This window comes from Ascaphus truei, chromosome 1 (assembly GCF_040206685.1).
Source record: "Ascaphus truei isolate aAscTru1 chromosome 1, aAscTru1.hap1, whole genome shotgun sequence".
NCBI classification, from domain to species: Eukaryota; Metazoa; Chordata; class Amphibia; order Anura; family Ascaphidae; genus Ascaphus; species Ascaphus truei.
This window is the reverse complement of record NC_134483.1, coordinates 381,620,603-381,645,620: the sequence shown is the minus strand read 5'-3', so window position 1 is coordinate 381,645,620 and position 25,018 is coordinate 381,620,603. Positions and strand designations below refer to the sequence as shown.

At 44.8% G+C, this 25,018-nt stretch overlaps 1 protein-coding gene across 4 annotated transcripts in view; it reads left to right on the top strand.

Annotated features, from left to right (window-relative positions):
* The window catches only part of WDR17 (WD repeat domain 17), a 165,232-nt gene that overhangs the window by 9,610 nt on the left and 130,604 nt on the right, over positions 1-25,018 (top strand). The window contains exon 1 of one of the 4 annotated variants that reach the window (XM_075611089.1): positions 24,042-24,332. The exons of 2 other annotated variants lie outside the window; for them this stretch is intronic. In XM_075611089.1, coding sequence (XP_075467204.1) covers positions 24,282-24,332 — 51 coding nt within the window. In that variant the 5' untranslated portion in view covers positions 24,042-24,281. Of the gene's footprint in view, positions 1-24,041; positions 24,333-25,018 lie in introns of those variants that run through there. One more of the 4 variants, XM_075611098.1, reaches the window with a different exon arrangement.

Here is a 25,018-nt window from a genome sequence, read left to right as displayed (position 1 = left end):
CTCACCTCCCAAATTGTGAACATTCTAATGTCCAGCAAATCTCTTAGAGCAGGAGCGGGGGGCATGGCTACTAAGGGAGGGGGCATGTTTGTGCCAGGAACACACATCTAATGATTGCTTACAACTCACAGCCACAGGATGACGGCGGGAAAGGCGGCCTGTGATTTGGTCTGCGCGAGTTGGCAGGTGAAGCTACGGCGGCTCTCACCGCCGACCCCAGAGAGAACCTCGGATCCCCCCCCCCCCGCTCCAGAGAGACCCCCGGATACCCCCCCTGGCCCAGAGAAACCCCTGGACATCACCCCCACAGAGAGACCCCTTGACCCCCCCCCACCCCAGAGAGACACCCAGACACTCTCCCCCCCCAGCCCCAGAGAGACACTTCGGCCAGGGTAACTGACACCAAGTCCATGCTAAGTAACGGCGGCTGTCACCACCGGACCCAGAGAGACCCCTGGATACCCCCCGCCCCAGATAGACCCCCCTGATACCCTCCTGCCCCAGAGAGACCCCAGGACACCCCCCCCCGTCCAAGAGAGACCCCTGGACACACCCTCCCGCCCCAGAGAGACCCCAGGACACCCCCCAACCGAGAGACCCCCGGACACACACCCCAGCCCCAGAGAGACCCCCGGACACCCCCCCCCCCTCACAGCCACTGGGTGAGGGCGGGAAAGGCAGGCTGTGATTGGTATGTGTCAGTTGTCAGGTGTAGCAGGGTAAAGGTAACTTCGGCCAAGGTAACTCACGCCAAGTCCGTGCTAAGTCACCCTGGCTGTCACTGCCTGCCCCAGAGAGACCCCCGGATATCCCCCTCCCAGAGAGACCCCCAGACAACCAGAGAGACCCCCAGACACCACCCCCTGGCCCCAGAGAAACACCCGGACACCCCCCTGGACCCAGAGAGACCCAGACATCCCCCCGGCCCAGATAGACCCCCGGACACCCCCCCCCCCCTCACAGCCAGTGGGTGAGGGCGGGAAAGGCGGGCTGTGATTGGTCTGCGCGAGTTGTCAGGTGAAGCGGGGTAAAGGTAACTTCGACCAAGTCTGTGCTAAGTAACAGCGGCAATCTATTCAATCAATATTACAGTCCCCGGGCAAAGCCGGGAACAAAAGCTAGTTTATTTATTTAAAAAATTACCATGAAGTAATACATTGAGAGTTACCACCTCTAGTTTTCAAGTATGTCCTTGGCACAGAGTTACTGTATGATGACAGATACTTGGTTACATTAAATGAACAGGGTTATACATTATAAAAAGTATAGTGTATAGACAGCACTTATACTAATCTGCTCTAAGTAAAGTCATGTAGAAGAGTGGTGCAGCGGGAACAAAGTGGGACCCTAAATCCCACAAATATATAACCAAAGTACACAAATGGTTTCCAGCACTCAAAAGGAATAATAAAGCAAAAGTGATATTGAAAGTAAAGTGTTTTACTCAAATAATGAATGAGATATAGTATTATACTGTCAAATGAACGATAAAGTAGCTACACAGACTAATCCAATTAGTGCAATGTACACATTACACATAATACCATATTTCCTCGATTCTAAGACGCACTTTTTGTCCCAATTTCACATCTCTGAAATAGGCATGCATCTTAGAATCGATGTACTAAAAAAAAAAAAACCTGCTAGGGGGCGCTGCAGAAGGAGGGCGTGCAGCTTTCAGCGTTTTACCAAAAAGTGCGGTAGCCGGCTGCTTGAACCACAGCCCCCCGCCCGCTCTCCCCCTTGTGACTCTCAGTTGTCTCTCATGTTGGTTGCTTTAAGTGCTGACCCCCATGCGACGCAGAGATGATTTCAGCAGTGCGGCTGCCAGCACCACGAGAACTCCCTCCCCCCTCTGCGGCACACAGTAGGGCTGTGGCACCACGAGCCATCTGCCCGCCCCCCCTCTGCTACTCACAGCGGTGTGGCGGAGGCAACATGAACTGCCCGCCCCCCCTCTGCGACCCACAGCGGTGTGGCAGAGGCAACATGAACTGCCCGCGCCCCCTCTGCGACCCACAGCGGTGTGGCAGAGGCAACATGAACTGCCCGCCCCCCCTGTGCGACCCACAGCGGTGTGGCAGAGGCAACATGAACTGCCAGCCCCTCCTCTGCGACCCACAGCGGTGTGGCGGAGGCAACATGAACTGCCTGCCCCCCCTCTGTGAGCCACAGCGGTGCGGCTGTAGCGGCACCACGAGCTGACCACTCCCCCCCCACTACTCCGCTCCCCCCCTGCTACTCACAGCTTCCAGCCCCACGAGCCCTCCACCCCTCCCTCTGCTACTCACAGCTGTGACTGCCAGCCCCATGAGCCCTCTGCTACTCAGCTTCCAGCCCCATGAACCCTCCGCCCCCCTCTGCTACTCACAGCTTCCAGCCCCATGAACCCTCCTCCCCCCCTCTGCTACGCACAGCTTCCAGCCCCATGAACCCTCCGCCCCCTCTGCTACTCACAGCTTCCAGCCCCATGAACCCTCCGCCCCCCCCCCCCCTCTGCTACTCACAGCTTCGGCTGCCAGCCCTCCGACCCCCTCCCTAGTCTGTGTGTGTGTCTCTGTCACTCTGTTGTGTATGTATCTCTGTGTGTGTGTGTGTGTATGTGTCTCTCTGTGTGTCTCTGTCACTCTGTGTGTGTATGTGTCTCTCTCTCTGTGTGTGTATGTGTCTCTCTCTGTGTGTGTCTCTGTCACTGTGTGTGTGTATGTGTCTCTCTCTGTGTGTGTCTCTGTCACTCTGTATGTGTGTATGTGTCTCTCTGTGTGTCTCCCTCCATTGTCTCACTCCCCCCTCCCTGTCTCCCCCCCCTCCCCTCCACTGTCTCCCTCCCCCCTCCCCTCCATTGTCTCCCTCCCCCTCCCCTCCCCTCCACTGTCTCCCTCCCTCCCCCCTCCCCTCCACTGTCTCCCTCCCTCCCCCCTCCCCTCCACTGTCTCCCCCCCTCCCCTCCACTGTCTCCCCCCCTCCCCTCCACTGTCTCCCTCCCTCCTCCCCTCCACTGTCTTCCTCCCCCCCTCTGTCCCCCTCCCCTCTCTCCCTCCCCCTCCCTCTCTCCCTCCCCCCTCCCCTCCACTGTCTCCCTCCACTGTCTCCCACCCCCCTCCCCTCCACTGTCTCCCTCCCCCCATCCCCTCCACTGTCTCCCTCCCCACCATTCTCTCCTCCCCCATCCCTCCATTCCCTCCTCCCCCCCCCTTCCCTCCATTCCCCCCCTTCCCTCCTCCCCCCCTTCCCTCCTTTCTCCCCCCTTCCCTCCTTTCTCCCCCCTTCCCTCCTTTCTCCCCCCTTCCCTCCTTTCTCCCCCCTTCCCTCCTTTCTCCCCCTTCCCTCCTTTCTCCCCCCCTTCCCTTCTTTCTCCCCTCCTTCCCTCCTTTCTCCCCCCCTTCCCTCCTTTCTCCCCCCATTCTCTCCTCCCCCCATCCATTCTCTCTCTGCTCATCCGATACTGTCTCTCTCTCCATTCTGTGTCTGCCTCTCTCTAGTGTAGATAAATGTATGCTACTGTTTGCTAGTTTAAAAAAAAAATCTGCATATTTAATATGTGGGTTTTTTTCCCCAAATTTTTTTTTATTAAATCAAAGGTGCGTCTTAGAATTGATGGCGTCTTAGTATCGAGGATATAGGGTAAATGAAGCAGAGTAAATACCAAGTAAAAAACCAAGACTGTTCAAAAAAGTAGCCTACTGATACTTATCTGAAGGCAGAGTGGTGGACGATAGGAGAACAGAAAAAATGGGAGACTAAGCACATGGGGATTGGAAAAAAATAAAGCAGAGGAGCAGTGCAAAATCCAAACAGGGAAAAAAACAAGGGAAATCTACACAAAGGGAGGGGAGAACACAAACATTAATAAGGGGGGCAACATTTTGGGGCAGGAACCCCTTCCTCAGGCCAATTCCCACAGGACAAATGTCTATGTGTGTGAGGAGACCTTATGGAACTACTACAGACATTTGGCCTGTGGGAGGGGTTCCTGCCCCAAAATGTTTCCCTCCTTTTTTAATGTTTCTGTTCTCCCCTTCCTTTGTGTAGATTTGCCTTCTTTTTTCCCTGTTTGGATTTTGCACTCCTCCCCTGCCTTAGTTTTTCCAATCCCCATGTGCTTAGAGTCTCCCATTTTTTTCTGTTCTCCTATTTTCCACCTCTCTGCCTCCAGGTATCAGTTTGGGTTCCTTTTTTTAACAGTCGTGGCTTTTTACATTGAATTTACTCTGCTTAATTTACTATGTGTAATGTGTGCATTCCACTAATCAATAGTTTGATCTTGAACTATTTTTTGCACTTATCTCATATTCCCTTGTTCTGCTGCTATTACATTGTACCTTAGCTCAATTTGCTTGTGAGGCCATCTTTTTGCTTTTTTATACTTAGGGCTTATTTTGTTCATTGTTTATGGGGTATTGGGATAAGGGAAGTACTTCTTGTTCCTTTTGGGGCGAGAGGGAACAGGCCTGAGGAAGGAGTCGGTCCCCGAAACGTTGCCCCCCTGTTCACCCCCATTTTTGCCCCCCCCCTTTTTTTCCTTTTTCCCCACTCCCCCTTCTTTGTTTTTTTGCTATATATTTTTTTGTGTGTTTTATACTATTGTGTTTGTGTCACTTTGCTCCTTGTATATAACTTGTGCATTTATTAAATACTTATTTGATTTGGCATTTCCTGTTTTTTTGTATATTTGTCCTATAGTCAGAGCGTGCTGGAACTATTAGTACTGTTTATATTTGTATAGGAGGATATTGGGTCCTTCTGTGTTCCTGTGCACCCTGCATTTAGCATATATTATCAAATTTTGTGAGTGCTGTCTATCATTACTGCTTTTGTGTACAGATGTACTGTAGCAGCCATTATTTGATAATTTCTCGGCGCCGTTATTGTAAAGTCTGCTGTATTCCACGCAGCATTCACTAGTTAATCTTCCGTGAAGGCTGTCAATCACATGCATGTTTACCGTTGTTGATTTTCCGTGATTAATGTGATTGTGATTTGTTTGGGTGCAGTTCTGTGTGTTTCCGCCAGATAGCAAAAGTGAATCCCTTTGCACAGGGCAACCAGTGACTTCTGTGTAGTCAACTTGCAGGTGTTTAAAACTAGATAAAGAGTGGCCACAACAGTCATCCATTGTAAATTGACCTTGCTTGCTGAAGACGATCAAATGTAGGCGTTCCATAATTAAAATCTCCACAGTATACACAATGCTTGTCCCGTTATTACATTGCTCTACATTATTCTACATTGCTATCCCTGCAATTGCTGTATGGACATCATGTCAAGTCAAGCCATGTCAAGTCCTTATACCAAACCACAACAGTAGTTACGCATTTCTCATATTTTCTGCAATTAATACTGGAACAGATAAGGAGGTGACTTTAGCAAAGATTTACGACTATATAATTGAAAAATATGAATTCTTCACATTTTCACCGAGCCAACGTGGCTGGAAGCATTGGATAAGGCAAACATTAACTAATGATGATTGCTTTTTTCGCACAGCCCCTCCTTTACAAGAGGATATTGGTCTGTGCTCCCAGCTTTTGCCGGTATGTTTGCTCATGGTGACTGCAAAAGAAGAAGGAAACAAAACTTTGAAATCGTGCTTCAAAAGATATGATACGGAACTCTAATATCGCTTTTTAAAAAACGTTTCTTTTTTACTTTTATACAGTCAGTATCACCAGATTCACGCTTTCAACATTTTGCCACGCTAGAGTATTATTTTGGACAACACACTATGCACTGTGATTAAATTACATGTCATAACCTGTAATAAAATTTCACACGGAGATGTTGATTGATTTTATTCCACTTCATGGTTAATGGAAAACATTAAGTGATGCTTTATCTTATACTATATTTGTGAAAGCACTGTATGCCTGTCTGCATGGCCTCTGTCCCTAGGGGAAATCTCATTGGTCCCTTGGCCCGCCCGCCCCCGCACACCTCTCATTGGCCTGAGGCGGAGTGACGGGCCAAAGGACACACAACACGCACACACACACACCTCTCTGTCTTCTCCCCCCCATCACACTCACCTCCCCCCCTCCCCGGTGTTCCACTCACCTCCCCGCCTCCGCTCCACTCGCCTCCGCTCGCCTACCTCCCGCTCCACTCACCTCCCTCCACTCACCTCCCGCTCCACTCCCTCCTGCTCCACTCACCTCACTCCCGCTCCACTCCCTCCTGCTCTACTCACCTCCCACTCCACTCCCTCCCGCTCCACTCACCTCCCTCCCACTCCACTCCCTCCACCTCCCTCCCGTTCCACTCACCTCCCTCCCGCTCCACTCACCTCCCTCCCGCTCCACTCCCTCCCGCTCCACTCACCTCCCCGCCTCTGCTCCACTCGCCTCTGCTCCACTCGCCTCCCTCCCGCTCCACTCACCTCCCTCCACTCACCTCCCTCCTGCTCCACTCCCTCCCGCTCCACTCACCTCCCTCCCGCTCCACTCCCTCCCGCTCCACTCACCTCCCTCCACTCACCTCCCTCCCGCTCCACTCACCTCCCTCCACCTCCCTCCCGCTCCACTCACCTCCCACCCGCTCCACTTACCTCCCTCCCGCTCCACTCTTTCCCGCTCCACTCACCTCCCTCCCGCTCCACTCCCTCCCTCTCCACTCACCTCCCTCCCGCTCCACTCACCTCCCTCCTGCTCCACTCACCTCCCTCCCTCTCCACTCACCTCCCTCCCGCTCCACTCACCTCCCACACCGGCGCGGGGACAGGCAGTGGCCAGGCAGCCACCACGCGGCACCTAGGATGGCGGTGGCCGGAAGGACCCCCTTCCTCCCTCGCGGAGTAACTAAGATGGCGGTGGCTGGAAGGAGAGGTGACGTACATGTGTGTGTGTGTGTGTGTCAGTGTGTGTGTGTGTCTCACTGTGTGTGTGTGTCTCACTGTGTGTGTGTGTGTGTCTCACTGTGTGTGTGTGTGTTACACTGTGTGTGTGTGACACTGGGTGTGTGTGTGTGGGACACACTGGGTGTGTGTGTGGGACACAGTGTGTGTGTGTGTGTGGGACACAGTGTGTGTGTGTGTGTGTGTGTGTGTGTGTGTGTGTGTGTGTGTGTGTGTGTGTGTGTGTGTGTGTGTGTGTGTGTGTGTGTGTGTGTGTGTGTGTGTGACACTGTGTGTGTGTCAGACACTCTAGGGTGGGGACCGGAGCTACGCATGGGGGAGCGGGGGAGCAGGAGCGGAGAGAGAGGGGGGAGCGGAGAAACATACAGGGGGAGTGGAGAGGAGGGACCCGTAAATGTTAAGAAACCCACCCCCCCTCCTGTCCACTGTCCCCCCCTCCTGTCCACTGTCCCACCCCTCCTGTCCACTGTCCCCCCTCCTGTCCATTCTCACCCCCCTCCTGTCCACTCTCACCCCCCCTCCTGTCCACTCTCACCCCCCCCCCCTCCTGTCCACTCTCACCCCCCCCCTCCTGTCCACTCTCACCCCCCCTCCTGTCCACTCTCACCCCCCCTCCTGTCCACTCTCACCCCCCCTCTTGTCCACTGTCCCCATCCCCTTCTGTCCACTGTCCCCATCCCCTCCTGTCCACTGTCCCCGTCCCCTCCTGTCCACTGTCCCCGTCCCCTCCTGTCCACTGTCCCCGTCCCTCCCCTCCTCCTGTCCACTGTCCCTCCCCCCTCCCCATCTCCTGTCCACTGTCCCTCCCCCCACCTTTTCCTAGCGGGAAATTTAACTCACGGGCAACGCTGGGTCTCTCAGCTAGTTTTACATATTTAATCAATGTTAAGATTTAGAAAATAACTACATTTGCACACAGTTCAAACAGTTGTTTTCTAAACCTTCACAATCATCCGTGCAATACTGTAAGACAGACCAACAGAGTTGCATCTCAACTTACCAATCCCCACAATGCAAATGCATGGGTCTACAGTACTGTACTGTAGCTATCTAAAAGTCTAAGATAGTTTCATGATTTGTCTGCTGGTATAGAAATGTACATTTCCTGGTTCCTCACACATGCGCATTGTGAACTTGTGTACAATAGAAAGCCTTCACTGCCAATCAGACTTACAGTACTGTAGAAATCCAGCAGTAAACAAAAAAAATTAAGGTAACATTTTTTTTAGAGAAGGAGAAAATAATTGTGAGCTGTAAACAAAACCTTATGCAATGCATTTTTTTTATACTTTATCAATTTTTACATTTATAAAATCACTACGTTTTTATTTCTCTATGACTCTTCAAGGGACTGAACATTTTTGTTTATATTTTACAACATTTCAAATGAATTCTTTCAACTGTAATCCTGCGTGCTCATCACAGCATTATGTAGAGATACAGTTTACACCAAGATGAAACATTTTAGTTGCACCTTCCCCCCCACAAAACCAAGGAAAAGGCATTCAACTTGTTATCAACACCTCCCCAGGTCACACAGAAAGAAACATTACATATGCTTCAGGTCTTGCATGGTTGATAAGAAGACCTGCACTGTAATTTGGCTAGAATGACTTCAGAAGGCATATCCTTTTTTCTTCTTCTTTTTTTCTCTTGAAGGGATTCACAAATGAGTGATTTGAATAAACACTTTATGTAATGTTTTTAAAAATATATATTTAATCAATTTCAACATTGTTCAAATCAACATTATTATTTTAGCAATGAGGTTGCTTCTTACTTTATAATTGGGCTTTGCAGGTGTAATTTATTCCGGCAAGAATATTTTATCAATTTTTACACGGTCAACTCAGAATTACACAAAAATGAAACAATTTACGGAGTTGCACCCTCCCCCACACCTCCCTCAGTAAACCGAGCAAAAGGCATTCGGCTCCTTATCGACACCTCCACTCCCCCAGGCCATGGGACCTTAAACAAGAAAGTAACATTATGTTTGAGCCTTTTGTTCTTGGCCGAGAATTTGCTTTGCCTGGTTTCACGCGCATGCCTGAGATGTCCTGCATACTAAATGGTCTACAACGATGTCACGGTAACTTATGACAAGATATAATAAACACCAAATAACAGGGTTGAACTGAACGAGGCTTAGATATAATAAAGTATATTTATTCCTTAAATAGGTGAACACAGCAATATAGTACAGTAACAGGCAAGAAGTAACACTTACTTGGGGGATGGGGAATGAGAAGTATCAGATAGCAATTCTCCAGCAATCAGGTAACAATCAAGATTGTATTTGAAGACAATGGATATAGGGTTGACCACAGTTTATATATCTTTGTAACCCTGTTCTTAACATTGAGTACAGGCTATTGGATAGCAATTACCTGTATCCAATCTTTAACGTGGGAACACATTTTAACCCATGCCCCCCAGCTAGTTAGCCCATGCGCACTAGGACCCTGAGGGTCTCATTTCTGTAGCCCCACATTTACATCAGGGACGCCGGACAGTCTGCCAAAAGGGATATCTGGCAGGATGCCCTTTGTTCACAGGTGTAAAACATGACACTCACCGACCACTCTAGTTTGAGGCGTCGCCGCCTTAAGGAAAACAGTGAAGGTGGCAAAATCCTTTGAACAGTACTTAAATTCTAGACATTGGGTCACCTCTCTGACCATCTGCTTCCCTTTGTGCAAAGGAATTTCCTCTGGTTTTTATCCCTGCCTTGGGATACAGTATTAAGGTAAAATACAAACATATTAAAATATCCGGTTCCGTTGGGTCCAGTGGGTCCAAACTACCCAGATCTCAATGCCGGAACTGAGACACCATATGGTCCAAGTTTCAGCCCGCTACGACCTTTGGAACTGGAGATACACAAATACTACTTAAACCGTTTCCTATTTTAGTACAAAATTCTCCGCTGTAAATTAAATCACGTTTTTTCACTAAATCCCCATTGAAAACAACGGGCTCCGCCACCATAGACTTTCAATGGCAAACCGCCACCATTGGCGGCTATGGGAATCCGCCGTCATAAACTTTCAACGGGGCATCGCCGCCGTTGAAGCCTATGCAGGTTTCTCCGCCATAGCCCGTCAATGGGAACCGGCTGCCGTTGAAGTCTATGGGAAAAACTCCTGAACCTTTAAGGTGGTCCATACTCCATCAGGTTGGTCTGAGAGGGTCAAAGATGGTTCTGCAGCCATGCTGGAGCAGTGACTACAGGTACCCCAAACCTTGGCCCTCTGGACCGTCCAGAACCGGAGATATGGACTTATGGTTTGTAGCATTTCTGATTTAGTCGTTTTCTTGGGCTGCTTCTGCCGCCGCCATTGGAACCTTTGACGCGACCCGCTCTATCAGCACAACCCTTTCTGGGGGTCCTGAATTCGGGGACCCGGTGGTGGTCGAGTGGGGGGAGGTCTAGGAACTAGGGGCAAAAATAATTTTATTTCTGGGTGCCCTAGAACCGAAGATTCCCACGCCACTTAACATTGAACTTGACTAATCAGTGATCAAAGCTCTTTTTCAGATAAAGTATCCGCTTTGCGGTTTGGACGGCAGCCAACTCGTTCCTGGAAAGCGCCGTCGAGGAATCTCCATTGAAGTCAATGAGCCCATTGACTTACAATGGGAAACCGGCGCTCCTCCTCTCGGACGCCACCTGCTGGTCTTTGAGGGAAACAGGTCCAAAACAGCTAGATCCACCATTGAAATGAATGGAGCTCCAATGGCGGCCTATGGGACCCTGCAAAATGGTGCCTGAAAAGGCGGGAAAATTAAACAAGGGGCTATAATCACTATACAACTATTAACCCTTGCCCTCCCAGATGGATCCCAGTGTGTGTGTGGTGCAGACACTGATATAATAATAAAACATGGGAACAGGGGAACATACATTTTCATGATAGAACAAGGGGTAAACCACATTCCTGGACCACAATCCAGTTAACCCCTTGTCTCCCTGGTGAGGTCAGGGGGTGGCCATATGGGGTGCAACCCCTTTAATACCGGGACAAACCCTCTCTCCCTCTACAAACGACTTCACTGTCAAAGTGAAATTCAAGTCCAAAAATAAATAAATGAATAAAGTCATATTCTTTTTTCTTGAGCAGGCCTTCATAAATCAGTGATTTTAGGGAAAACTTTGTTATGCGTTTTTTCTCATATTTTATCAATTTTTACATTTATAAAATCAATACATTTCTATTTCTCTGATGCGTTTTGTGTTATAATTAGACCTTGCATGTGTAATTAATTCGGGGAAAAAAACACCCCAAAAAATACTAATTATTTCCCCCCACCCACTCCCCTTCTACAAGTGTCACAACTGTGAAAAGAAAAACAATGGCTGCAGGATTAGTGAATTGAAGGCCTTGACTGGTTAACACTACTGAAAGCCAAACAAAACAAATACACTACAGTATAACTTGCCGTACATGTAAACTATAATTAATTTTTAACTAATATAGGTAATACACACATATGTAATACAAATACTATACATACAGTTCTGTATATAATTAAGTATATATAAGTGGAGAGTAAGCGCAGACATAAAATGGTTAACGTTCAATTACCTTTAATAGAAGGCTAACATTTAATTAGGTTATTGTCAGTACCATACTTACCAGTACTATACTTACTGTACCTGTACTTACCTTACTACCGTACAGCACAGTACTGTACCTTACTACATGCTGGTGGCATTCCCATTACGCTCTAAAAGAACGGGCAAAATGCTGCTAATAATGTCTATGTAGTTGTTGCATCTTTGTACAGTCAGTATGTCATTCCAGAAACTCATTATTCCTTGTATTAATTCCTCCATTTTGGACGGTTTAACAACCTTTCTTATATTATCCTTCAGCTCATGCCATATCAGTTTGATGGGGTGAAAATCTCGTGATCTGGAATGGGAGGGGGACAAAATGGTGAATTAGTTGAACAGATACAAACAGTTTAAAACAATGAGAAAAAAATCATGTACACTGGAGCACTTACTCCGGTGGCGTCTTAATCCAGTTGATACTACTCGCAAAAATATAGGCATAGAGGCGGTATGTTTAGGGTCATTGTCCTGGAACAACCGGTGACCACCAGATGGGAAATCATGCCTAATGTATTCAACAATACGGGTGACTATTTGCTCTTGGAAAAATACTTTGTCCATGATTCCTGGAACAAGAGAAGAAAAAATTATGTTAAAACTGAACATTAGGGTACAGAATACACTACAGTTGCACAAAGCTACAGCATGTGACTTTGTACATTATTTTACCCTCAAATATGATGAGGCATCCTGGTCCACGCCTAGAGCCCACACATGCATTTTCACTGGGTGCTTGGGACGCGGCTTCAGAGATAGGTGCCCTTTTTTGTGGAATGCAAAAGTGGCAAATCTCTCTAGAAGAAAAAAGATTTGGTGCAATTAGCGCTAAAAGCTGAAATGAAAATTATATTAAAAAATATTATGCGTGTAATACAAGTGTTTACACTTGAAAACCTTATAATATTAAGGCAAGACTGCCAAGAATAACTGACCCAAGACACAGTCAGTAAAATCACAAAACAAACAATACAAACCGGTGCCTAAAAAGTCCAAAAGCAGTCTGTATAGAGTCCAATTGTAATGAAGTGCAAGAAATTGCTTCAAATCTTGTACTTCCAAGGATATTGATGGATCCACGGCAAGATGTTATGTGGTATATGAAAAACAATCAGAAAAAAACATCATGGTGCAAACTGCTGGTTAATCACACAGACACCAAACACTAAACAAACAAATACAAAACAATAGACAAATACAAGCAAGGCTGAAAGATAAAAAGAGTTAATTTAATACAACATATATTTAAAATAACAAAATGAAAACAGTGGCAGGCAGCTGGTCCGGTCACATAAAACCAGAATCCTACTCACAAGATGTTATGAGTAAATGTGCATTGACTAGCAGTCACTGGGAGGTGCTGGTTATAACTCCAATGGCGTCGGGCTGATGCAGGAACTGCTCCGACGCTGTCACACTCTCCTGGACCGGAAATCCGTCACTGGGGGTGGGTCTTAAGGGAAAAACCGCCTCCTCCTGCTGCTACAATGCAATTAACCGGTACCAAGTTGCCTGCGTCCTGTTAGTAACAACTCTAGAATACTGCCCTACGTGTTTCGTGTGCATGCGCACTTCATCAGGTGTTCCTCTCTAGAGCTACAGTTGTCTCGTCAGAAAAGAGGACATCCTGAAAAGTCTCGCCACTTTCGATACATGTCCATGCTTGGTCCACTCTTTTTACCTTTATTAAAGTAAGACACTTACTTGACACGTCCATATTTCCATGCAAATTGGCATCTCATCACCCTGATGCTGGTCTCAGATGCCGTGATATTGTGACTGTTCTCTAGAACAGTCTTGACTCTTGCTACACAGCCCTCATCATTAGCCTCGCTGATTTTGTCCACCAGACACTTTGCCGTCCTACAGTTTAAAGGAAAAGAGAAGCTTTTAGCGTAATAAAAGCAGAAAGAGAAAAAAAATGTTTTATATTTTTTTCTCAAAGTACGGTAGCGCAGTAATTGCTTGGTTCTAAAAGAATTGAAAAGAAAACAAGTAATTAAAAACATGCTTTTTGATATGCAAGAAGCTTTTAGAATAATAAAAGCAGAAAGAGAAAAAAAAATTATATTTTTTTTCTGAAAGTACGGTAGTACAGTAATTGTTTGGGTCTAAAAAAATTGCAAAGAAAACATATAAACAAAAACATGCTTTTTGATATGCAAGAAGCTTTTTGAATAATACAGTAATTGCCGAAATAAACAAAAAATACTTACTCTGTTGTGACTGGGGGACTCAGCTTTACACTTTTAGCCTGATCATGGGCAGGATAGCTTACAGTGCTTTGTGCTAAATCGAGGCCCGAATTCAGTAACCAGTATTTGATCTGTAAAATTCTGTGTCCTTTCTTTTACATGTACTGTATTCTCATGCTGAGATCCTTTGAAATAACTTTCTTTGGCATCGCTGCTTTAGAAAATAAATCAAGCACAGAGAAATGTATATTCGATGTTTATTCTATGTATTTTCAATGTGCATTGAATCAACAGAAGGTATGGTGTATTTATAATGTAATGGACCTCGCTCGACAGATTAAGTATTGTATACGCCCACTTTTAACATCTGCAGCTCGTATCCATGCAATCTCAAAAAATCAAATTGGGACACAGTGCATAAAAGGTGACACAAATTGCATAGACTCCCACATGCTTATCTCTATCTAAACGAGCTCTTGAACAGATACTGTATGGTGCATTCTTCCATCTGCTTCGATGGATCAACCCAGAGTCTACGGACGCAGGAGCCTGCTTTCTTCTGCTGTGCCGACCATGAGAAAGTGAAAGTCGGAAGCTGTTTTCAAGCCAAGGCCAAAGGTGCCTAGAGAAACGGTTCTGAAGGTTCTGAAGACTCCCAAGGCAACAAAACCTAGCCCTTACTATGTGAAGAAGAAAATGGCCAAAATCCACAAGGATAAACTTGTTTGGACAGGCACCAGAAGTGCCCCTTAACCCGCCAAAGCAGAATCTGACGTCCCGGACTTTTCACTGCCATCGCCCACCGCCACTGTTTCCAAAACATCTGCTCGCTCTGACCCTTTGTCCCCCAATGCTTGTCCAGCTCACCTGCTCCAGCACCCAGCCACGCTGATGTAAATCTCAAAGCCACCAGCTCACCTCCTCCAGCACCCAGCCACACAGATGCACCAGCACTCCTTGCACCAGATCCAGCTCGGTCACCCGCATGCTGGATGTTTTTAGTGGTATTGAAATCACTGATAACTCAACAGAGCAATACAGGTACCGAATGGAGACCAAGATGGATCGTCTTTTGGAGACCATGGTGAATATGGATAGGTGCATGGGTGTTCATCTGGATAAGATTGAGAGGAACATCGTGGGGCTCTATTCTTTGCTTGGAGTCCCTGCCCCTGTATGTCTGATGCAGAAGCAGGAGCGTGGCCTGGGGTGCCTTAGGCTAATGATCCGCTGCGGTCGGCGGTGCGCACGGGCCACCAGCAGCTTACCTCCAGTCTGGAGGTCCCCGCTGGCTACTTCCGACATGGCTGACTGAGTGTTGTGACGCGTCAGCCGGCTGAAGCTACATGCTCCTGCTGATCAGAAGCGCTGACGCGTCATGTTTTGCACGAGTCAGCCAATGAGGAAGGAGGGGAGGAGGGGAGGAGGAGGGAGAAGAGGAGGGGGAGGAGGGAGAGGAAGAGTTACAAGAAGGATAGAAAATGACTGATGCTGGTTCAGTGACTCGTACTAACTGTCAGCACTCAGCTTGTGAGAAACTTTGCTGTACTCGTTCTACATAGGGCTGGAAGCCACTAATCTGAGTAAAGCTCAGAGTATTTATGAGGGGATGTGAGAAGTAGCCCTGTGAATTCTGTGAATCCGTTTGTCCTGCAATAAAACCCCGCCCCCCCGACCCGTTTTGCCCCCCCCCCCCCCGCGCCAGGAAAAGTCAATCGCAGATCGCGGTGCAGTGACTTGCAAGCGCCGCCGGGAAGCAAGGCGGCGCGTGCAGCGGGGCCTCGGCCTTATTCTCCCATGGATCTGTACGTCATCTCCTGAGTACCAGATAATTGCACCAAAGGGGAACAATAAAATTATTGGTAGGAGTGAAAATCGCCTTGAGAAAAGATTTTGCACTAAGGAAAACCATGAAGGTTCAGAGGCAGAATGGTCAAAGGTTGAACAAAACGAAGCGATGAACCATGAAGTCTCAATTCTCACTGCTCTTTGCCTCAAGAGAAAAGCAAAGAAACTCAGATTCACAGGTGTCGTTGGAAGCCAAAGGAAATGTCCGAAGTTTCAGGACTTGATTGACTGGAAGTCAAGGAAGAAAAAGAGAAGACTTGAATCACAGGTTAATTGGGTGCTTTTTGCCTCTCCACTGTTCTTTTTTGACCTTCTATAATGTCTCGAGAAAAAGTGGAGTGATGGGCTTTAGCCACGAGTACCCGCAAACAGGGGAGGAATGTGACAAAGTAGTTTCCTTGTCTAAAACTATGCACGGAAAACATTTGTAGCTCCGGAGTCCAGCAGTAGCTGGTTAACCTCAGACTGGGAGCAGGCTGAGGTAATTAATGAGCTTTCACCTGGCTCGTTAGGGTTTAAAAGCATGGATCTTCCTGCAGTCCGGGTCTCTCTCTGGTCTTACTACAGGCCACACGTGCATGTCCATGCCTCCTAGGGACAATAGGGTGTGTAGGCCTATTTGGACTCCAATACGCTGGGGAACTGAACTTTGGCCTAGAAAAGCCCTAACCTTTATGTTTGCTACCATTTTTGCTGCATCTGGGCTTAAGAAATGCCTGTTTTTGTTTGATGGCATTTTGGCCAAATAAAAGCCTACATTTATTTTTCTTGTTCTGTTATCCCAAGCCTGAGAGGCTCCTGGTGCCAAGATAGTGGACACACCTTTTCTAGGTTCAGATAGGCTTTGATCACCACTCCCTAGCATGTCTTCTATTGGGCTGTAATGAAACCCATGGCATGGGCCTCTCAAGCTAGGTTGAACTGCAGTAACACTAACTGAAACTGAAGAACTGTAGAATTAGAATTAAAATATATCAAGGAAGAAATAACTGGGCTATTTATACACTGTCATTAGATTCCTCCCTCCCCCTTGATGACACTACAGTAGCTACGGGGAGGAATGGAGATGACTCCTAATTTAATTAACCCATCATATTATATCTACTAAGCAGTCCCAACTTATGAGAGTTACACCTTTCCAATGCTGAAAACATTGACGTCCCTATCAAAACTATTACTGAGAAAAAGTAAAGAAATACATTTAACATGATAGTGACATAAAGATGCAACTGTCGGTTTTGGCCAGATTCTGAGGAATTCCATGAACCTGTCGAGGAAAATCCTCAGCATGGTCCGTAGACGCTGTAATGGCCCATCAGATTAACATGGTTGGGGTCCTTGCATTTTCCATAAGCCCAGTATCACAAGATTGGCGTAAAGCAGATGTAGTGCCTATATTTAAAAAGGAATCTATTGTAGATCACAATCTGGGAATTACAGACCTGTAAACCTAACATCAATAGTGGGGAAGCTACTTGAAGGTTTAATACGGGATAATAGTCAGAAATACCTAATGGAAAACAAAATGATTAGTAATAGTCAGCATAGATTTATGAAGAATAGATCATGCCAAACTAACTTTATTAGTTTGTTTGAGGAGGTAAGTAGGAATTTAGACCAGGGTAATGAAGTTGATGTGAACTACTTAGATTTTTCAAAGGCTTTTGATACGGTTCTGTAACAGGGACTTATCACTGTTGAGAAAAACTGCCTCTATATCCAGCAGTGTGAGGGTTAATTGCACAGGCAATCAAACAGACTCCACCTGGCTGTGTTAGAAAAAGCCTGTTCTGAGAAACAGGAAGTAGATTTCCTTAGCCCACAACTAGGGCTGACCAGAGGAACAGAATTCTTGAGCTGCAGAAGGACTGTATGCTGATAGCAAAACAAGGGGACCAGACCTCTATACCTGGACACAGACATTGACAGCACACAAGGGTGCTGACCCAGGAGAGTTTCTTTTTGGACTTTCTTCTTGGACAGTTGTATATCTATATGTATATATGTTTGGGGGTGGTAATTAGCTTAGCTACCCACCCAGTTAGAAAGGGACGAAGTAAAGGTGTAGATATTCTCCAAATTGGAGCAGGCCTTTATTTTGTTTATTTTGAGTGTTTTTGCCATGTTAAATGAACAAGCGCAATAAAGCCTAATTTTAGTTTCACCTTAAAACGGTCTCCATTGCGTACCTCTGCACACATCTCTTACAGGTTCCCTACAAAAGATTAGTGTACAAAATAAAGCAAATTGGACTCAGTAAATTTTTTCAGGCTGGGCTAAAGTTGTAAGGGGAGTACCTCAGGGATCGGTTCTGGCACCCCTGCTTTTCAACTTGTTTATTAATGACCTTGAGGTTGGCTTAGAGAGCAAAGTATCCATCTTTGCTGATGACACTAAATTGTGTAAGGTAGTAAAATCAGAGCAGGATGTCATTTCTCTCCAGATAGACTTGACTAGACTGGGAACTTGGGCAGGTAAATGGCTGATGAGGTTTAATACAGATAAATGCAAGGTTATGCATTTGGAAAACAAGAATAAACAGGCAATTTACAAATTAAATGGGGATACATTATTGGAATTCTTAATGGAGAAGGATTTAGGAGTGCTTGTAGTCAGCAGGCTTAGCAATAGAGACCAAAGTCATGCAGTAGCTGCAAAGGCAAACAAGATGTTAACTTGCATTAAACGTACATTGGAAGGGAAATAAACATAGTTACGTCCCTTTATAAAGCATTAGTAAGACCACACCTTGAATATGGAGTACAATTTTGGACACCTCTCCTCAGAAAATACTTTATGCTAGAGAGTGCAGATAAGAGCCACCAAATTAATAAAGGGGATGGATAAACTGACTTATGAGGAGAGGCTAGATAAATTAGATTTATTTACATTAGAAAAGAGGCGTTTTAGAGGGGATATAATAACTATATACAAATATATTCGGGGACAGTGCAAGGAGCTTTCAAAAGAACTATTCGTCCCAAGGGCAATACAAAGGACAAGGGGTCATCACTTAAGGTTGGTGGAAAGGAGATTTCACCAGCAAAAAAGGAAAGGGTTATTTACAGTAAGTTAAAATGTGGAATACATTAACCATGGAAACTGTGATGGTAGATACAATAGATATGTTCAAAAAAAGGTTGGACGTATATAAAAAGGAAATGTATACAGGGTACCAAATAAGTATACATGGGAAGGATGTTGATCCAGTGAGTAATCTGATTGCCAATTATTGGAGTCAGGAAGGAATTTATTTTTTCCTTATGAGATATCGTTGGATGATATTTCACTGGGGTTTTTATTTGCCTTCCTCTGGATCAATATACTGTAAGTAGGGATATCTGTCGTCTAAAATTTTCATAGGTTGAACTTGATGGATGGATGTAATTTTTCAACCTCATCTACTATGTAACTATGTAACTCAACCCCAAAACACCTAATCATGCAAGTAGTCTATGATACTATGGTAGGCTTCATCTTCTTCCGGAGTTAAGGGGCTCTCCCACCATCTAATAATGTAGCCCGCAATTGGCCCGGCAATAGATGTAAGGCATATTCGGGTACCACATCAAATTTTACAATATTTATTGCCTCAGACTGTAAATTATTTATACCATGGCAGAGAATTTGAAACAGAAGATATCCCCAAGCTTTTTAAAAGAAAATAAAAAAAGATTATCAGCTAGTTATCAGTATGTGTAAGTTTACATTAAGATTATTAATGGGTACAACTGTTGTTGCTCCCTGTATTGTTCTGCTTTTTTCTGCACCCCATAAATTCTGATAAATCATCAGTAAAAAAAAAAGTAATAAAGAAGGAAAGAATTGACTGTCTAGTAAATCGTCGGATTTCTCTTTGTGTGAAAAATGTAAAGCTTGCAAATGTGGAATCAACAATTTGAGTGAAATGAGGTAAAATACAACACCAGAAATATTAAGGATTAAACAATATGTCTATTGCAAAAGCACCTTTGTAGTATATTAAATAGAGTGCCTTTGTATCCTCCAATATTTCGGAAGGACCACTAGACTCCTAAAGTGGATAACTGAACAGGATATTTGGATATATAAAATGAGAACACTCATGCCAATGGGATTAAATATAGACATAAATTAAGGAACGTTCCTTAGTATGGTTATTTGGCAACTACTGTATATAATATTTGAAAAAAAATGTTTTTAAAAAATATATGTTTTTAAACAATTTTTAAATATGTTTACTAATAGTTTTAAATCGAGCTTGTTTTTTTAAGCTAACGGTTCATTAGCATTTGATTTACATATTGGTAAACCTAACGTCCATCATATGTTATCGATACGCTATTTTACTGGTTAACTCAAGTTTATCGTAACGTTAGCCTCCCTAGTAGATAGGCGTTAGGAGTATTGTTACGATAATTGTTGGTAACGTTACGATAAATAGCTTAACAGAGCCCATAGGTGTTTTAAATGGCATTTATATGCTGTCAATTCTAATTACAAATGTTCTATTTGTTATACAAGCATTACTTAAGAACAAAATACTTTTGTCAATCAACACTTATCATCATTCTTCACTTCGATCTATATTAGATGCAAATGTGCTATTTCGTACAAATATTGTTTCACTACTTTTATTTAAGAAAAAGTTTGTGAACCACTTAGGATTTTCACATATTTCACATATTTCAAACCTAAAATATTATTAGATCTTAATCTACATTCTAATAATAGATCAAGATAACCTGATCAAACAAATTACAAAAAACCATGATACTTGTTCAATATTTATTTATATACAAATGATTCAACATTCAATATCCATGTGTGAAAAAGTATGTGAACCTTTAGATTCAGTACCCCTTGAGCAGCAATGTCTTAATTTAAGCGTTTCCTGCGTGTCAGAATTTTGGCCCATTCTTCCTTACAGAACTGCTGCAACTCAGTGACTTTTGAGGGCTTCCTTGCATGGACAGCTCGCTTCAGGTCCTACCACAACATTTCGATGGGATCTAGGACTTTGACTAGGCCATTCTAAAACGCAGAATTTATTATGCAGCCATTCTTTTGTAGATCTGCTTATATGTTTAGGATCATTGTGTGGCTGCATGACCCACTTTTGCTTCAGTTTCAGCTGACGGATAGATGACCTGACATTCACTTCTAGACTCTTCTTATACAATGCAGAATTCATGGTTGTGTCAATGATGGCAAGCCATTCAGGTCCTGAGGCTGCAAAGCAGCCCCAAACTATCACACTCCCACCACCATGATTGACGGTTGGGATGAGGGTCTTCTTTTCGAACGCAGTGTTTGCTTTTCACCAAACATAACATTTTTCATAGAGGCCAAAAGATTCTACTTTTGACTTGTCTGTCCATAGAACATTGGATCATTTATGTGCTCTTTGGTGAACTTCAGATGGGCAGCATTGTTCTTTTTTAAGAACAGTGGTTTCCCCCTGGCTATCCTTCCATGAACACCATACTTGTTAATTCTTTTTTTGATAGTTGAGTCATGAACACTCACATCAGCCAGGCCAGAGTTGCCTGTAGATTCTTGGATGTTACTCTGGAGTTCTTTTGGACTTCCTGAATGATTTGCTTGTTCTTGGAGAGATTTTTATAGGACGACCTCTCCTGGGTAGAGTGACTGTAGTCTTCAACTTTCTCCATTTGTGGACTATCTAACAATGGATTGGTGGAGCCCCAAATCCTTAGAAATGTTTTTTAACCCTCTCTACACTGATGAGCATCAATAACAATAGCCCTCTATTTCTCTTAATATTAATCTACCTATAGGGGATGGTACAATGTTAGCCAATAGAATAGATAGAAAAAAGGTAGAAGTGATACCTTCAATAACTAACTAGTGGTTAAAAAGCGTGAAAGCTTTCAGGAATGCAAATATCCCTTCTTCTGGCTGATTTTTACCTGAACATTTTCAGAAGAAGGGATCTTAGTCATCATTGTAGCCCAGACATGGCTAAATGCATGTTACTGGCCATGGGGCTTAAAATATAATATATTTTTCAAAGAACTACCACATTTCATCCTCACATGAAATAACCCCAAACATTTCAATGTTTATTGCTTCTGCTAGAGCTAAATATAGAACCCACTTAATGTACTCTAAAGCGTGCATGCATGCAGAATATTTCTGATTATTCGTTACCTTGGAGACAATGCATTGAAGTTGTATTTTCTGCTTCCAGAAATGTTCTATTATGAAGAGATTGCCACAAAATGCTTGAAGTGCTGCACTACATGTACAGTAGCCAATTAAGTATATTTTAACATACAAATCCTGCTTGCTTATATAGTATGTCCTAAGGATACAATAGATCTTCAAGCATTTACTGTATCCCAGTTATATAGGATACACTTCACATTTTCAGCTAATCGATTGAAGTTGCAAAGGTTATTATTTGCAGGGAATATTTCCTTATCAATTAAATTACTGATTTTACATTTGCAGTAAAATTATACATGATGCGTTTTCATCCTTTGCAATAGTGTCTGTGGTGTCAGGAAAAGAGACAAGCTTTGTAACTGCTTGGATTGTGAGCTTACTGTACAAGTAAAGTTGAATTGTACAATGTGTTAACCCCTAAACATGTGAATGCACATATAAGTGTTATTTTTATTTGCTGTACGGTGGAGGTATATTGTTACTATTTTTTTTTTTACGCACTGAGTTATGGTGTCTAGCTTTAAAAATCAAATTTGCAAACACCACAGGGGCAGACTTTTTATATGAAAAGGTAATGAAATTATCCTACAAGTGTAACAGTGTTTCCCCCACCCGATGGGAGATTCTGCCATTACAGTGTGTGTGGTGCATGCTTCCTGTTGATTAGCAGGAGGGCTGAGCCATCCGCCGATGGTTGTGAGGACACAGGACAGGTTTCTGGGGTACATACCCCACATGGTTCTCTAGCAGTGCAGCGCCTCCATCTGCTGCAGGCTCCAGATGTATGGAGGCGATCTTCTATGGTAGAAATACTCCCTCTCCTTCCCCAGTAAGATCACACACCAGGCAGGAGGTATATGAAACAGGAATGGCTTCATTCTGTTCAGTACAATGCAGTTACAGCAGGTCTCTGCCCTATGCAGTCTCTGGTGGTCTATCCAGCTGTAGGATGGTTCCTGGACATCCACTACAGGTCAAGGGCCCTGCAGCTGTCCTTGCTCTTCCTTGCCCCTTTAGCAGAGGAAAGGTCCACATTCGCTCTCCCTGTGGGGAAGAGGAACAGAGAAGGCCCAATGCCCAAACACTCTGCTGTGTGACCTGCCTCTCTCAAGTGGGGAGGGGCACTACTGAATTTGGGCGGCAATCCACCTTAAGTACAGCCAGGAGGAGGGCACTGGGTCTGACCCACGATTGGGTATACTCGGGCATAGTTCCCCCTGCTCCCCCTGTCACTCAAGGGTACTGCAGGGAGTGGGGAAAACCCCATGATAAGTACTGGCAGGCCTGCTCTTACCAGGGCTTCCTGCCAGTATGGGCAGACTGGTAGCCAAGAGCCAGTCCTGGCTACACAAGTTTGTACCTAAACAGCATGCAACAAAATGTATCCTATTTCTTAATACCATGTAAATGTAAAAAAAAAAAAAATACTTGTTAAGAGAATACCAATGAATAATTATCAGAAATCTAAAATGTGGTAGAAAGCCCAAAAGGCTTCTACCTTATGTAGCCCTGATTGGTTTTGGGCTATAGGTCTGTCCTCCTCCTGGCAGTAATGCCTAGTAAGGGTAGGTTGCCAGGAGTAATCATGGGTTTTCCGCACTCATAGCAGTGCATTGAGTCAGAGAAGGTAGTGTGATCGGGCCTTGTGTCCAATCAGAGGCACAGGGGTGGTTCCTACAAGATCTGTATTTAAGGCACTGCACTTTCTGTATTTAGGCAGTTGCCTCTACCTTGAGAGAGGGTGGTCTACCCAAGTGCAGTGTGCAGGGCTCTGTACACTGTGTGCCCTCCCTTAGGGGAGCGGTGGGAGACTGTTCCCATTACTATACCAGAGAGTAAGGGAAAAGCTGGGAATGCTCCTGGTACCCTTTGGCTGGGAGTGAGGTCCAGGGACATGCTGAGGGTGGAAGCCCTACAAGCTAAGAACTTGACTACTGTGCTGGATACGGAGAGAATAAAGAGATCTGTGTTTTACTATACTTCTGGCCTGAGAGTGAAGTCTATTGGGAAGAAGATAAAGAGATTCTCCTGCAGAGACTTCTCCCCATACATCTGGGGGCTGCAAGAGATGGAGGCGCTGCACCTGTGAGTACGATTCGGGCAAGACCCCAGAAGCCTGTCCTGTCATTCCCCTATAACACCATGCGGAAGACCCAGGGCCCCCTGTTACCAGCAGGTTTGCATAAGTAACCAGTGTAAGTTTCCCCAAGATAGACCCTATATGAGATTGGGAAGGGGGGGGAGCAGGGTTACACTTATAAGCGTGCATGTAAATGCACCATGTTAATCATGGTCGTTTTTCTCTGACGGTTATTCTGTACTTGTTGAAAGTTAGAAAAAGAAAGCTTAAAAAAATATAACAGGAGTAGGTTTAGGTAAAAAATATCAAAACAACACCTAAACACTGCAGTTGCCAGGCTACTGACAGTGCTGTGTGTGTGTGCTGTGTGACACAAAGCTCAGGCTTTTCTCCTGCATCCTTTAGGAAGTCTGCATTATTCTGTGAACAGGCAGGGTCCCTTCATCTCTCTAGTGAACTGGGTTTTTGCTATAGAGAAATCGGGATACTGCAGTCTTTTTGGAGCAGCAAAAATCTGGAATGGACATGGAAATCCTTAAGTGGTTCACAAAATATGATACCTACGTGAAGGTAGGGATACCACATATATACATTATATTATATATATACATACAGTACGTGTTTAGTAATACATCGTATCTTACATACTGCACGTTTTTGTCACTCTCTTTCATATACTGGTGCTTTGTCATTATAGACTTTGTTTTAAAATTGTGTTCTATAAATAGTAACTAGGGAAGGCTCCGTTTACCACTGATCGAGCTGACTACAAAGGAAAATACTGTTCCGATTTCTCCTATCTCCGTGGAAACTGAGATATTCTTTATATTAGCTGCTGTTGCATCTGGAACATTTTACTACTAACCGAGTATTCCAGATGCAGTATTTTATCACAGTTCTGTTTATCCCTGCAAGGTATGCAGTAGTGATCAACATAAAACGGCTAGTGACAAAAGGGCCATTGAGTTATAGGGAAAGGGTGATGAAAAGAATCACGTTGCTGAAAGGTGCAATGTTCCATTATTTATGTATTATAAAGGATTTTTGTCAACCCCTTTGCTGCCATTTTGTTCAATGTGATCTGATGAATGCTGCTTTCTGCCTTTTCCTATGAGCATGGAGGTTCAACTAAAAACTGTAATGTCTAAGAGGAATCAGCAGGATATGTTTAATGTGATGTTGAGAAGGAAAGCAACCGCCCGTGTCTAGTAGGGTTCAAATTGTTTTACTGGAGAACATTTTAAACATGCAGATCC